The sequence below is a fragment of the Mauremys reevesii genome, linkage group 13 (genome assembly GCF_016161935.1).
Source record: "Mauremys reevesii isolate NIE-2019 linkage group 13, ASM1616193v1, whole genome shotgun sequence".
Taxonomy (NCBI): Eukaryota; Metazoa; Chordata; order Testudines; family Geoemydidae; genus Mauremys; species Mauremys reevesii.
The window spans coordinates 38,669,567-38,682,654 of NC_052635.1; the positions used below are offsets into that span (position 1 = coordinate 38,669,567).

The 13,088-nt window shown below is 39.5% G+C and overlaps 1 protein-coding gene across 2 annotated transcripts in view; it reads left to right on the forward strand.

Annotated features, from left to right (window-relative positions):
* Positions 1-13,088, forward strand: part of RAB22A (RAB22A, member RAS oncogene family) — a 34,481-nt gene that overhangs the window by 1,190 nt on the left and 20,203 nt on the right. For both annotated transcript variants that reach the window (XM_039497930.1, XM_039497929.1), the window contains exons 2-3: positions 2,915-2,994; positions 7,361-7,442. In XM_039497930.1, the coding sequence (XP_039353864.1) occupies positions 2,915-2,994; positions 7,361-7,442 (162 nt within the window). The remainder of the gene's footprint in view (positions 1-2,914; positions 2,995-7,360; positions 7,443-13,088) is intronic.

Here is a 13,088-nt window from a genome sequence, read left to right on the forward strand (position 1 = left end):
GTTATTTGTTAAACACTAAAATATGTAGGTGACAAGTATAGTATATTTTTGAATTCCCCTCTCCTCTCCCAAAAAAGAAGCGAGAACCCTCGAGAGGCTTAGCACAAACTTAAATTGTGTACAAATTAGTGCTGCGCTATATTACATATAGTGCATAATTAGCATCTTATGACTTTAAAAATAAACTTGGTATTTGTGGATAATCTAAGTTCTATACCCAGATGTACAGACACTCTTTTCTTAACCTGTGTATTATATAATTTTTTAACATTAGTTTTAATAATATATTTAAATTTGGGCTGCAAACACTGCAGAAAGCAAGCTTCAATTAAAGCAAGCTTCTTGTTTTATTAGGTTTGGTAAGAACATAAGAACGGCCGTACCGGGTCAGACTAAAGGTCCATCTAGCCCAGTATCTGTCTACCGACAGTGGCCAATGCCAGGTGCCCCAGAGGGAGTGAATCTAACAGGCAATGATCAAGTGATCTCTCTCCTGCCATCCATCTCCATCCTCTGACGAACAGAGGCTAGGGACACCATTCTTACCCATCCTAGCTAATAGCCGTTCATGGACTTAGCCACCATGAATTTATCCAGTTCCCTTTTAAACATTGTTATAGTCCTAGCCTTCACAAGCTCCTCAGGTACGGAGTTCCACAAGTTGACTGTGCGCTGCGTGAAGAAGAACTTCCTTTTATTTGTTTTAAACCTGCTGCCTATTAATTTCATTTGGTGACCCCTAGTTCTTGTATTATGGGAATAAGTAAAATAACTTTTCCTTATCCACTTTCTCAACATCACTCATGATTTATATACCTCTATCATATCCTCCCGTAGTCTTCTCTTTTCCAAGCTGAAGAGTCCTAGCCTCTTTAATCTTTCCTCGTATGGGACCCTCTCCAAACCCCTAATCATTTTAGTTGCCCTTTTCTGAACCTTTTCTAGTGCTAGAATATCTTTTTTGAGGTGAGGAGACCACATCTGTACACAGTATTCGAGATGTGGGCGTGCCATGGATTTATATAAGGGCAATAATATATTCTCAGTCTTATTCTCTATCCCCTTTTTAATGATTCCTAACATCCTGTTTGCTTTTTTGACCGCCTCTGCACACTGCGTGGACATCTTCAGAGAACTATCCACGATGACTCCAAGATCTTTTTCCTGACTCGTTGTAGCTAAATTAGCCCCCATCATATTGTATGTATAGTTGGGGTTATTTTTTCCAGTGTGCATTACTTTACATTTATCCACATTAAATTTCATTTGCCATTTTGTTGCCCAATCACTTAGTTTTGTGAGATCTTTTTGAAGTTCTTCACAATCTGCTTTGGTCTTAACTATCTTGAGCAGTTTAGTATCATCTGCAAACTTTGCCACTTCACTGTTTACCCCTTTCTCCAGATCATTTATGAATAAATTGAATAGGATTGGTCCTAGGACTGACCCTTGGGGAACACCACTAGTTACCCCTCTTCATTCTCAGAATTTACCATTAATTCCTACCCTTTGTTCCCTGTCTTTTAACCAGTTCTCAATCCATGAAAGGACCTTCCCTTTTATCCCATGACAGCTTAATTTACGTAAGAGCCTTTGGTGAGGGACCTTGTCAAAGGCTTTCTGGAAATCTAAGTACACTATGTCCACCGGATCCCCCTTGTCCACATGTTTGTTGACCCCTTCAAAGAACTCTAATAGATTAGTAAGATTTCCCTTTACAGAAACCATGTTGACTATTGCTCAACAGTTTGTTTTTCTATGTGTCTAACAATTTTATTCTTAACTATTGTTTCGACTAATTTGCCCGGTACCGACGTTAGACTTACTGGTCTGTAATTACCGGGATCACCCCTACAGCCCTTTTTAAATATTGGCGTTACATTAGCTAACTTCCAGTCATTGGGTACCGAAGCCGATTTAAAGGACAGGTTACAAACTCTTTTTCAAAATTTTAAATTTGGGGTATAGATTATCTGAGTCTATCATTCTAAAAATTGTGAAGTGGTTCAGCTATGTTAACTAAATTGCCATCTGAAGCCTGAATAAAGGCATGTGAGCAATCAGACGTCTTAACTTAGATGCAATTTGAAGCATGCCTTTTGTTTCTTTCTTTTATTAAGCCTGAGTTGTCTTAGTTACTATTCAAAACACACAGACAACCTGGTGTTAAATTTCTAAGGTGTGGTTTAGAAGTGGTTTGTCACTTTAGAATTAGACTTCCTCCTCCTCTCTTGTTCCATGCGGCTGTGAGATAAAAAAAAATTAGTTTCAGGTATGTCTCAGAAGATGTTTAAGGACTTTCATTAAATAGGGTGGGACTCAATGACTCAGAGGCTGAAATGTATTTGTAATGCTTGTAACAGTGTGACACCCTTGATCTACTTGTATGTATTAATTACCTTAGTCAGCTACAGATGTACACTTTAACAGTTGAGGTATAAAGCAGCAGCTCTTTCTCGATCTCCTGTACGAATATCCCTAATTCAAACCAAGCACTTAACGCAGACTTTTGGTGGGGGAGGTATGGTAGGAGGGGAACATACAGAATAATCTGTTTCAAGAGGTGAACATTATAGCTTTTTGTTAAAGTCTTATCCAAAGTTATCAAATGTCTTTTTATATCTGTTTTGGGATAATGTATCTTTAACAGCGCTATCTCCTATTTTCAACATAAACATTATTTTATGGCCCTTCAGTTTTTCAGTTTTGCTGCACTGAAATATTTTGATTCCTAAAACACTGATCCTAAGAGTTGTTCCACTTGGCTGGACCCCCATTGACTTCAGTGATGCTCTCTATAGGAACTAGGGTCAGTCTTTCCGTGAGGCGCTTATTGCGGGATTGGGGTCTAAATGTTCCCAACTGTTTATGGTAGTTAAATTCTCACTGGTGTAACTGCTATGTTCTTTTTCAGGACACTGGTGTAGGCAAATCAAGTATTGTGTGGCGATTTGTAGAAGACAGCTTTGATCCTAACATCAACCCAACGATAGGGTAAGACACTAAATAAAATGTATTTGAATTGTAAATAAGATAGAGGAATATATCATTTAATCCCTAAGAGTCCCATATGAAGCACATTCTGCATGAAGTAGCAGAAGTTAAATCTATCCAAATTTCATTTCAATGCAAGAAAAATGCATGCTCTGAATGCTGAAGTGGGAGTCAGGAACTCCTGAATTCAGTCTTTGCACTGACACTGACTTGCTGTGAGGCCTTAGGCCAGTCATTTGTGGCTTGACCAGCAAAACTGCATGTAGTAAAAACTACATGCAAATCACCAGTTACATACATAACCTTCCATTTGTATACACAGATACATGGTTTTGAATACCCAGTCATAACTAACGCACATGGAAATAAGGTAGTTTTAAAAATCCACCCTTTAACTGCCTTACAGTGTCATTGTAATGACTGAGATTTCTAAATACCCTTAAAGACTTAAATGCTAAGTGCTAAATGCAGTTTCAATTTTTATACTGTAGGGCAGGTTTAAAATCTTGTCCTGTTTTTTGTATTAATAATCCTAACTAAAATATCCTGTTAGGATTTCTGGATTATGAACAAACAAGTGTGGTCTACTGCTGATGGAAACATCAGTATCTGTTTCTCATTCATCAACAGAAGAACATAAATCTGTGTCCACTTTATGTTGAGACACCATTCTTGAACTTCAAAAATAACTGAGTACAGTAACCATCAGGCTGCTTGAGTTTTTAAACAGTAATGTAAAAACAAAGTCACATAGATTTTTTTTTTTTTTCCTAGGGTGGCTCAAATATTTTTGTAAACTGCATCTTTTTCTCCTTCCCAGCTGTTTCTTTAATTAGATTAATATAAAATGCATATTCCCTTAACAAACAAAATGGGGTAAATGCAATAACACTTCCTAATAAAGATCAAAAGTGTTTCCTTCGTTCCTTTGAAATATCTAGTTTTCCTTTTCTGTGTTTTAATTATGAAACAGAAATTTGGATTAAATACAGTCATGCTGTTTAGAAATCCTGTTCTTTTATTAACAAAAGCTATATCATTTTATGTCATAAAACTTAAGGACTACAAGTTTTTATCTGTTAATTAATCTACCGCAGAGGTTCTTCACGTAGGGGTTGTGAGTGCTCTGCCCTTTTTATATTACTAAATAGAGTGGGAGCAGGGAAGTCCCAGCTAGATGTGGGTGCAGGAGGGTATGGAAAAGCTGTGTTGATATGAAAAAAAGTTGAGAATCATTATCTGCAGCTATATTCATTACAGGCGAGCTATTTAAAGGTGTTCAGTCAGAGCACTAGGAGGAGGTGGTGGGGGAAAAAGACACTTAGTTAGATGAGAAACTGGGGCGGGTGGGAAGACTGAGTCTGGCCGGACAAGGAGACTGGGACTAGGAATCCATCATGGGAAGGAAAAGGGGGCGATAGATCTGACAAGGAGCTATGATGCAGGGGGAGGATCAGGATGTGTAGCCAGTGGGAGAGAAGGAAAAGACAGATTGGACAAGGAGCCAGAAGAGTATAACTTGAACTGCGTGGGCAAGGAGACTTGGGAGAGGGAGTTAACGTAAGGGGACAGAACTGGTACTGGCTGTGAGGAGAGGGAGGGATTAGGAGTAGTAGGGGAAACTAAGACTCGGACAGCAAGCTCAGGCGGGAAGAGCCCATGGACAAAGAGACAGGACTGAGACAGGTTGGAATGTATAGGATGGAAGGGGTCAAGCTTGGGCAAAACAGGCAGAAGTATCTGTACCCAAAACAAGCCGAAGAGTCTGTGCTTGCTAGACCACGCTCCCCTCCAAAGCCTGGAATGGAATCTCAAATTCCTGAGTTTCACCATTCCTCTGCTCTCCGCAAATATTTGTGAAACCAAGGGTGAAGTGTCTCTCATCCCCTCCCTTTATGGTCCACATACAGTATGACAACCTACTACTGCTTTCAGTTAGTCTTTTAGCTCAAGTGGTAGAGGTTTGTCCAGTAGCTCAAACAGTTCCAGTCTGGCCAATGAACCATGCAGGGCCACCCAGAGGGAAGGGCAAGTGGGGCAATTTGCCCCAGGCCCCGCAGGGGCCCCCACAAGAGTTTTTCAGGGGCCCTGGAGCGGGGTCCTTCACTCACTCCGGGGGCCCTGGAAAACTCTTGCGGGGCCCGGGCCCCCGGAGCTTCTTCTGCTCCAGGTCTTTGGCGGCGGGGGGTCTTTCTGCCCGAGGGTGGAAGGACCACCCCCCCACGCCACCAAATTATCACTGAAGTGGGACCCGCCGCTGAAGTGCCGGGTCTTCGGCGGTAATTCAGTGGCGGGGGGCCCCTGCCACGGGTCTTCGGGGCACTTTGGTGGCGGGTCCTGGAGCAGAAGAACCCCCTGCCGCCAAATTGCCGCTGAAGCAGGGGGCCCCCCGCCACCGAAGACCCCAGGCCCCCTGAATCCTCTGGCCGGCCCTGGAACCATGTGGGTGTCAGTATGATGTCACTTGACAGAATTTGTGTTTTTCAGTTTGTTTTTTTGAGTGTAATTTCCTAGATTTAAAAATTTTAAAAGTTAGGAAATAAATTAAAATTAACTGTGCAACCTAAATGTGCCCCCTTTGTGCATTAAACTACAGTGTATAAATGACTGTTTTTCAAATGATGGATTAAAATGTGTATCCACACACTTTAAATACACACTAACAATCATCAGTTAATGGATATCGTATTCATGGTCTGCATGCTTTACCTCATTCTTGTTGTGCAGCAGTGTTATAATGTAAGAAAGTGGCAGTGCTTACAATGCCTACAATAGACACTTTATTTTAACATGCTACTTTCCCTTATCCTTTGCTCAAGTACATAATTAGTTACGTTTAAATCCACTGAAGTTTGGCTCTCTTACCCTTGTGCTTCGGTATTAACTCGTATTAAGGTCATTGTAACCTTTTGTTCAGCTTGTTTAAAGGAAACTTAAAATCTTGCAGTCTTTGTGTTAGACTCTAGCTAAATCATCTGAGGTGATGGGAGGTTTTAACCTCCAGGGAGAACTTGAGAGCTTTCTGCTTTCCTTTAAAAACAAATGCATTAAACTTAACTATACTATGCTCCCTTACTGTTGAACTGTGTTGATATACTCTATAGCTGCCATTAATGTGTAACTGAAATTATGAAGGGCTTATAGTCATAACTTCTATGCAGGGCCGGCCCCAAGCAAAAAAAAATTTTGGCTGCCCCCCAGCCCAGCCCTGGGCTCCCCCCCGCCCACACTCCCTGCCGCCCCAGCGCTGGGCTCCCTCCTTCCCTGCACTCCCCTGCTGCCCCAGCCCTGGGCTCTCCCCCCAACCTGCACCCTCCTGCTGTCCCACTTATTCTGCAGACCCAAATTCAGTGTAATGTTTCATTTCCAAGAGTGGATGATATAAGTAACACTTAAAGCAGAGCTGGGAACTGTTTCCCTTATGAAGTAACCATGGTAGGTGTTGGAGTTGTCATCCAACTCTTGCAGGACACCTGTAGAATCCTGGCATTGGGTCATGGCAGATTACTTTTTTTAAAAAAAGGTAATCTCTTGAAGCCTAGTCATTACCATCCTCCTGCACAGAAAAATTATATATATTTAGGGAGCTGGAAGAGGAGGAAATTTTATGGCCCTTCTTTTGAAAGTGGAGGGGATCTGCAGGTTTCAGGGTACATTCATGGGGAGAGGGTTTGGGGGCAGCATGCACCACTGCCTTATTCACCTCCCAAAAACCCATTAAATTTTGGTGGGAAGTCAGCATTAACTTATCTGCTCTCAGTCTCTGCTCTGTGGGATTCCCCAGAATGGGGATGGCAGCCAAATTTCCTGTCAACATAAGTCCAGCAAGGGCTAGTGCAGAGGTTCCATGTGGTATCCTTTCAGTAGCTCCTCTAATATTCTTGTATATTTTCGTGAATTTGTTGTGGTGTTCCTTTTTGGGTGGGAGGAGGGAGTGAAGAATGCCACCACTCACTCTCCAGCTGCCTCTGTGGCAGTACAAAACCTACATCCCCTCACCTTCAACTGAAAAGTTAAGAGAAAGGAGAATGCAAATTTACAAGGCTTCTTATCCCCTCTCTGATCCTTAGTACTGTATTCTGTTAGGATGGAGTTTCACCACTGTTTAAGAGGTGTACGTTTGACCTAATTGGTGCATGCATCCTTGTCTGGGTCCTTTGCACAGTAATTAATTTCAAACATTATGTATGATGATCTTAATCAGTTTTATATATAGTAAAAAGAAGACCTATTTTATGAAAAATTATGGTGTTAAAGTTAATTGACGATATTGACCTTTTATATATAAAAATTTGGAGATATGAACTAGTTATGCTAGAAATAGATTTTTCTTTGCATTTTGGTAATGTTACACTAAATCTTTCAGAGCATCTTTTATGACAAAGACTGTGCAGTATCAAAATGAGTTGCATAAATTCCTAATCTGGGATACAGCTGGACAGGAACGAGTAAGTAGAGCTGTTTTCCTCCTTAGTTCGTAAAGATTTTTGTGTGGTCTAATTCTGTAAATTATGCATGTTAATGTATGTTTTCACGCATGATTCTTTCAAAGTACACTGGAGACAAGCCCATGATAACTTATTTCATCAAAAATCTTTCACCTTGGTTATTTGGCTCCCCTAGGGAAATAAATTATTAGAAAATATGAAGATACCCTATTTATGTAACATCTTCATAGTAATCTAAAGGTCTACTGAGACTTCATTTGGAATACTAAGCACAATTTCAGACACTGTTATGAGAAGGATATTGACAAATTAGAAAAAGTACAACTGAGGAGAATATAGATAAGAGGAGGGCTATAACTATCAAGAGGATTAGAAAAAAACAGGTTATATTCACCAAATGGACAGTGTCTGTCACAAAAACAGACTTGCAAGGTGATGTTTTTTGGCAATAGTTTTACTTCACAGAAGCATTTCTGTTTGGCTTTGAATGTTTCTCTGCAACACCGATCATCCCAGTTCAATTGCACAAGCTAAGGCCCTGATTCTGCAAATGTATGCACTTGTGTAGCTTTACTGATATGAGCAGTCCCATTGCCTTCAATATTGTAACTAATTATGGGAGTAAAATTATGCAGACATTTATATATCTGCGGGATTGGGGCCTAGGTGTTTATATACTGCATTTGAAACAATAATATTGGTGAAATAATATAGGATAAGCGGAAAGAGTGTCTCAAGGATTGGTAACTGGTTAAACAGAAGGTAGGAATAAATTGTCAGTTTTCAGAGAGAGGTAAATAGTGGTGGTCCCCAGGAGTCTGTCCTATTTAACATATTCATAAATGATCTGGAGAAAGGGGTAAACAGTGAGGTAGCAAAATTTGCAGATGATACAAAACTACTCAAGATAGTTAAGTCCCAGGCAGACTGCGAAGAGCTATGAAAGGATCTCTCAAAACTGGGTGATTGGGCAACAAAATAGCAGATGAAATTCAATGTTGATAAATGCAAAGTAATATACACTGAAAAACACAATCCCAATTATACATATAAAATGATGGGGTTTAAATTAGCTGTTACCACTCAAGAAAGAGATCTTGGAGTCATTGTGGATAGTTCTCTGAAAACATCCAGTCAATGTGCAGCCGCAGTCAAAAAGCAAATGTAATGTTGGGAATCATTAAGAAAGGGATAGATAAGAAGACAGAAAATATCAAATTGCCTCTCTCTAAATCCATGGTATGCCTACATCTTGAATACTGCGTGCAGATGTGGTCACCCCATCTGAAAAAAGATGTATTGGAAAAGGCTCAGAAAAGGGCAACAAAAATGATTAGGGGTATGGAATGGCTGCCGTATGAGGAGAGATTAATAAGACTGAGACTTTTCAGCTTAGAAAAGAGACAACTAAGGAGGGTTATGATAGAGGTCTATAAAATCACGGAGAGAGTAAATAAGGAAGTGTTGTTTGCTTCTTCTCATAACACAAGAACTAGGGGCCACCAAATGAAGTTAATAGGCAGCAGATTTAAAACAAACCTTAGGAAGTATTTCTTCACACAACAAACAGTCAACCTGTGGAACTCCTTACCAGAGGATGTTGTGAAGGCTAAGACTATACCAGGGTTCAAAAAAGAACTAGATACGTTCATGGAGGATAGGTCCATTAATGACTATTAGCCAGGATGGGCAGGGATGGTGTCTCTAGTCTCTGTTTGCCAGAAGCTAGGAACAGGCGATGGAATGGATCACTTGATGATTACCTGTTCTGTTCGTTCCCTCTGGGGAACCTGGCATTGTCCACTGACGGGAGACAGGACACTGGGCTAGATGGACTTTTGGTCTGACCCCATATGGCCGATCTTATGAACTTGATTGATTTTTTTTTAAAAATTTTCATTTCTAATCTGATTGTGTTAGAAGCTCGTGTCAGAAAGTTTTTCATTTGAAATACAAATTTTAACCTGGCAGTCTTTCCAGAAGAAGAACTTGATGGCTGCTTCTGCAACATACACACCTTTGAGGAGATGCAACATATTTATTCAAGACTTACAAGCACACAAACTAAAATTAAAAAGGGAGTTGGAGGAAATGTCTTTGTGCTGCATACTAATTACCTTGCTCATGAACTACAGGCAGCAACAACAAAAGCTGCAATTATGTATAAAGTTTTATAAACATGCCTGAAGCTGTTTGGCAAAGGATTTCTATTATGCATTAGAGTTTCATTCTGTTCATTTGAATCATGTTTGAAAGCAATGGGAGAATGCCCTACTTCGGATTCAGCATAGTACATTCTGTGAGGAATTATATCTGTAAATGGCTGACAATTGGTGCTGTCGGCTAGTATGAAGTGAATGTTTCCTCTCTTCTATTCTTATCCCTGGAGTAATGCCCTTTTCTTTTTTCCATGCAAGTAGTTACACTTTGTCTAAGTGGAAGAGATGAAGATGTCCTCCCCTCCTGCCCCACCTCTGACTCAGAGCTGCTGATTCTGTAGACTTGTCCCTCCACATCTTGAGGGTGAGGGGTTATTTTGGGGGAAAACATACATCTTGAGACTACAGTGATGTAGGAACAAGATTCTGACACTTCATAAGAGCATGCCAATGTCACCTTAGTTCCTTCACCAGGCCTCCACTATAGAGTGCTGCTGACAGCTATTGCTGAATCTACAAGCTCACCTGCATCCATGTATCCTCATTCTTCCTTCCCCCACCTCCCGCCCCACACAGACAGTATGTTTAGAGTTAGGCAGAGTTCCTTTACAAACAATACTTCCACCCTTCCAAGTGATCAGTCAGGGCAATGTGTCTTTTTTTATATATATATATATAATATATATTTCCTTTTAAACTGAAAGTTTTGTTTTAAATGTGGAAGCATTAATGCTTCATAGCAATTCAGTCAAATACAAACTCCCATGTCATAGCACAAGTTACTTACTAATAACCCAATTTATCAGTAGCGGCTTCTGGTGTAAGAGTAAAACTCTCTTGTGCATTAGGGAACATATGTGATGCCCCCACATTCTGTTGGCCCAGGAAAGAAAAACTGACCAAGCTCAGGGCTCTTTGTTTTTTCCACTTACCCATCAATCAAATTGGGTAGCCACTAGAAACCATAGTAAACTCCCTTATCATAACTTCATGTGACTTGTAGGGCTCTTTAATCCAACACTTGACTTTATATCAAGTCCTGAATGTGGTATTGGATTTTATATCAAGTTTTCAGTGATTGTAATACCACTCTGATGATGATAAACTACACTGTTAATCACTTGTGCATCTTCTCCTTACATTTACATACTACCTGTACTTAATCTGGACAATGCTTAGAGGCTCAAAAGACTTAGTCTTGTAAGGATTAAAGAGATAGTGATAATGTAATGCATCACAGAACCAGGACTTATTCATACACAAGAATAGTTGCAACATTTTTTTTTTCTGTTTTCCAATACCGGTACTGTTTGTTTTGTTTTTGTTTTGTTTTTTTCTTTACAAAAATGTTTGTACGGCTGCCAGATAAGATCTAATTTATATTTACTTTAACACAGCTGGCTATGAACTTTCAAGAACTTAGTGTGGAGAAAATCTTACTGCAGAATCTTTGTAAAGCCAAGGAACTTGGTGTGCCTCAAAATGAAGGGTTAAGAACATTGGCTAGGGATGGACCAACTACAGAAAGGACTGATCAAAGCTGCTAGTCAGTTCTATCAGTGAATCTCCTGCCCTGAAACTTCCATGACAGTTTTCTGTTCCTGGGCCGCCTTCAGCTGAAATTGTAAAGTGTGTAGTGACTGAGGTTTGGATAAATTATTGGCTTTCTCAGGTTTACTGAGAACTGCCATCAAACCACATATAACCTCAGTCGTCAGGATTTGAACACAGTGTTAAAACATAGATGCAGTGGTCCATATGAACCATTGAGTTCATATGAACCAGTATCATCTGCTGTTCCCTATATTTTAGTTTTACCATTTGCTGTATTTTAACAATGCACTTCCAAGGCTTATCAGTGAGCAGTTCTTTTTCAGCAGGTTGCACAACTCCTTGTCATTATAAACACCTTGATTAACAACAGCTTAATTTTTAAGCTAGAACACAATATTTCACCTGATGTAAATTTATTTCCCACAGATCTCCCTCTCCTTTATCCCTGAATTGTTGTATTTGACAAGAAGGGATAAAAATCAAGGACTTTAGAAATGCAGATTGTCTGCAACTAACATATCTCTGTTGTAAAGCAGTTTCATTCAGGTTGGGTGTAGTTCCACTGACTGCCAGTTCAAACTTTTTAATCGGATTTAAACAGTAAATTAGAGGATCACTGACTACTTATAAAATATGCCTTAATTGGCATTGTAAGGCACTAAAATATCTCAAGTGTCTGCTTCCATTGTTACAAATAATGGCCTAGTATTTAAAAATGAAAACACACCAGTTGCTGTCAAGATATTTTTCCCTCTTCTTTCTTTCTTTCACCCTACTCTCTACTTCAATTATTCATTCTAGAACTGTATTTCCAATAAGTTCTGATGCTTGGAACCCAAATGCAGAAAACATTAATTTAGTGTGGTGTTGACTAGCCGGCATCTCCTCTCCCCCGGTCCATATTTATTTACTCCGTTTCCATTCCTGTATTCATGCTGATGGAAGCTGTGATTTTGGATTACATCTCACTTAAATTTAACACTTCATTTGGGGCACTTCTGCTCAAGTTCCAGAAGTAACTATTTCTCTTTCATTGACTAAAGTTAGTATGAAATTACCTTCAACCAATATGAGTTTTGTCCATGCTGCCAAATTCTTGTGTTATACTGACTCTCACTGGTAATTCTGTGTCAAAGCTCAAATCAGAGTTGGGCTGCAGTGCGAGAAAGCTGAACTCTTTGAACAGACAGCTGAAAGAAAATGTTTTGTTAAAGGGAAACTTTTTTTTTTTCTTTAACTGCTGACTATTCCTAGGTGAGAAAAGAAATCAAAATGTTAGCAGGCAGGAAATGAGTAATACAAGATCAGCAAGTGAAAGCTGGATTTTTCCCAATATAAATAGACATCAAAAAGCCAGGTAGTCAAATAGTCTGAGTAGTGGTTTATCAAATATGTTTCCCTTTACATTCTAAGTGCTGGGGGAGGGGGGGGGTGTATATTACACACTTCTTGGATGAGTCGTGTGCATCCCACATTTCCTCTTTCCCACCTCTCAAACATTTATTTTCATTCTGTTCACCTTGTATAAAGGCTTATTCTCAAAAGAAGAATTTTGTGAGCCAAATCTAAATGGGCTGGAATTTTGTTTTATAACAAAGGAGATTTTTAGGATGTTTAGAACTGCTCTCAGCTGAACTATATTAACCAAAATAAAACTAATATTTTATTATAACCAAATAAGTCTTTGTGAAAAGCTACGTTGTCTTCATGATTTTTATATCTCTAGATTTCTTAGAGTAGTAAATAGTGTATATAAAGCCATACATCAAAACACTGCATCTGTCAGTTAATTATTCTGTTCTTCCACTGACACTTCAGAGCGCTAGATGAGTTGTTTTTTCTTACCTTAGCAGAATTTCTGAACACTGCATCTAAAACAGTAGTTATTTTATAGTGCCAAGCATGTGTTAAACCTTTGCAGTTTCTTATGGAG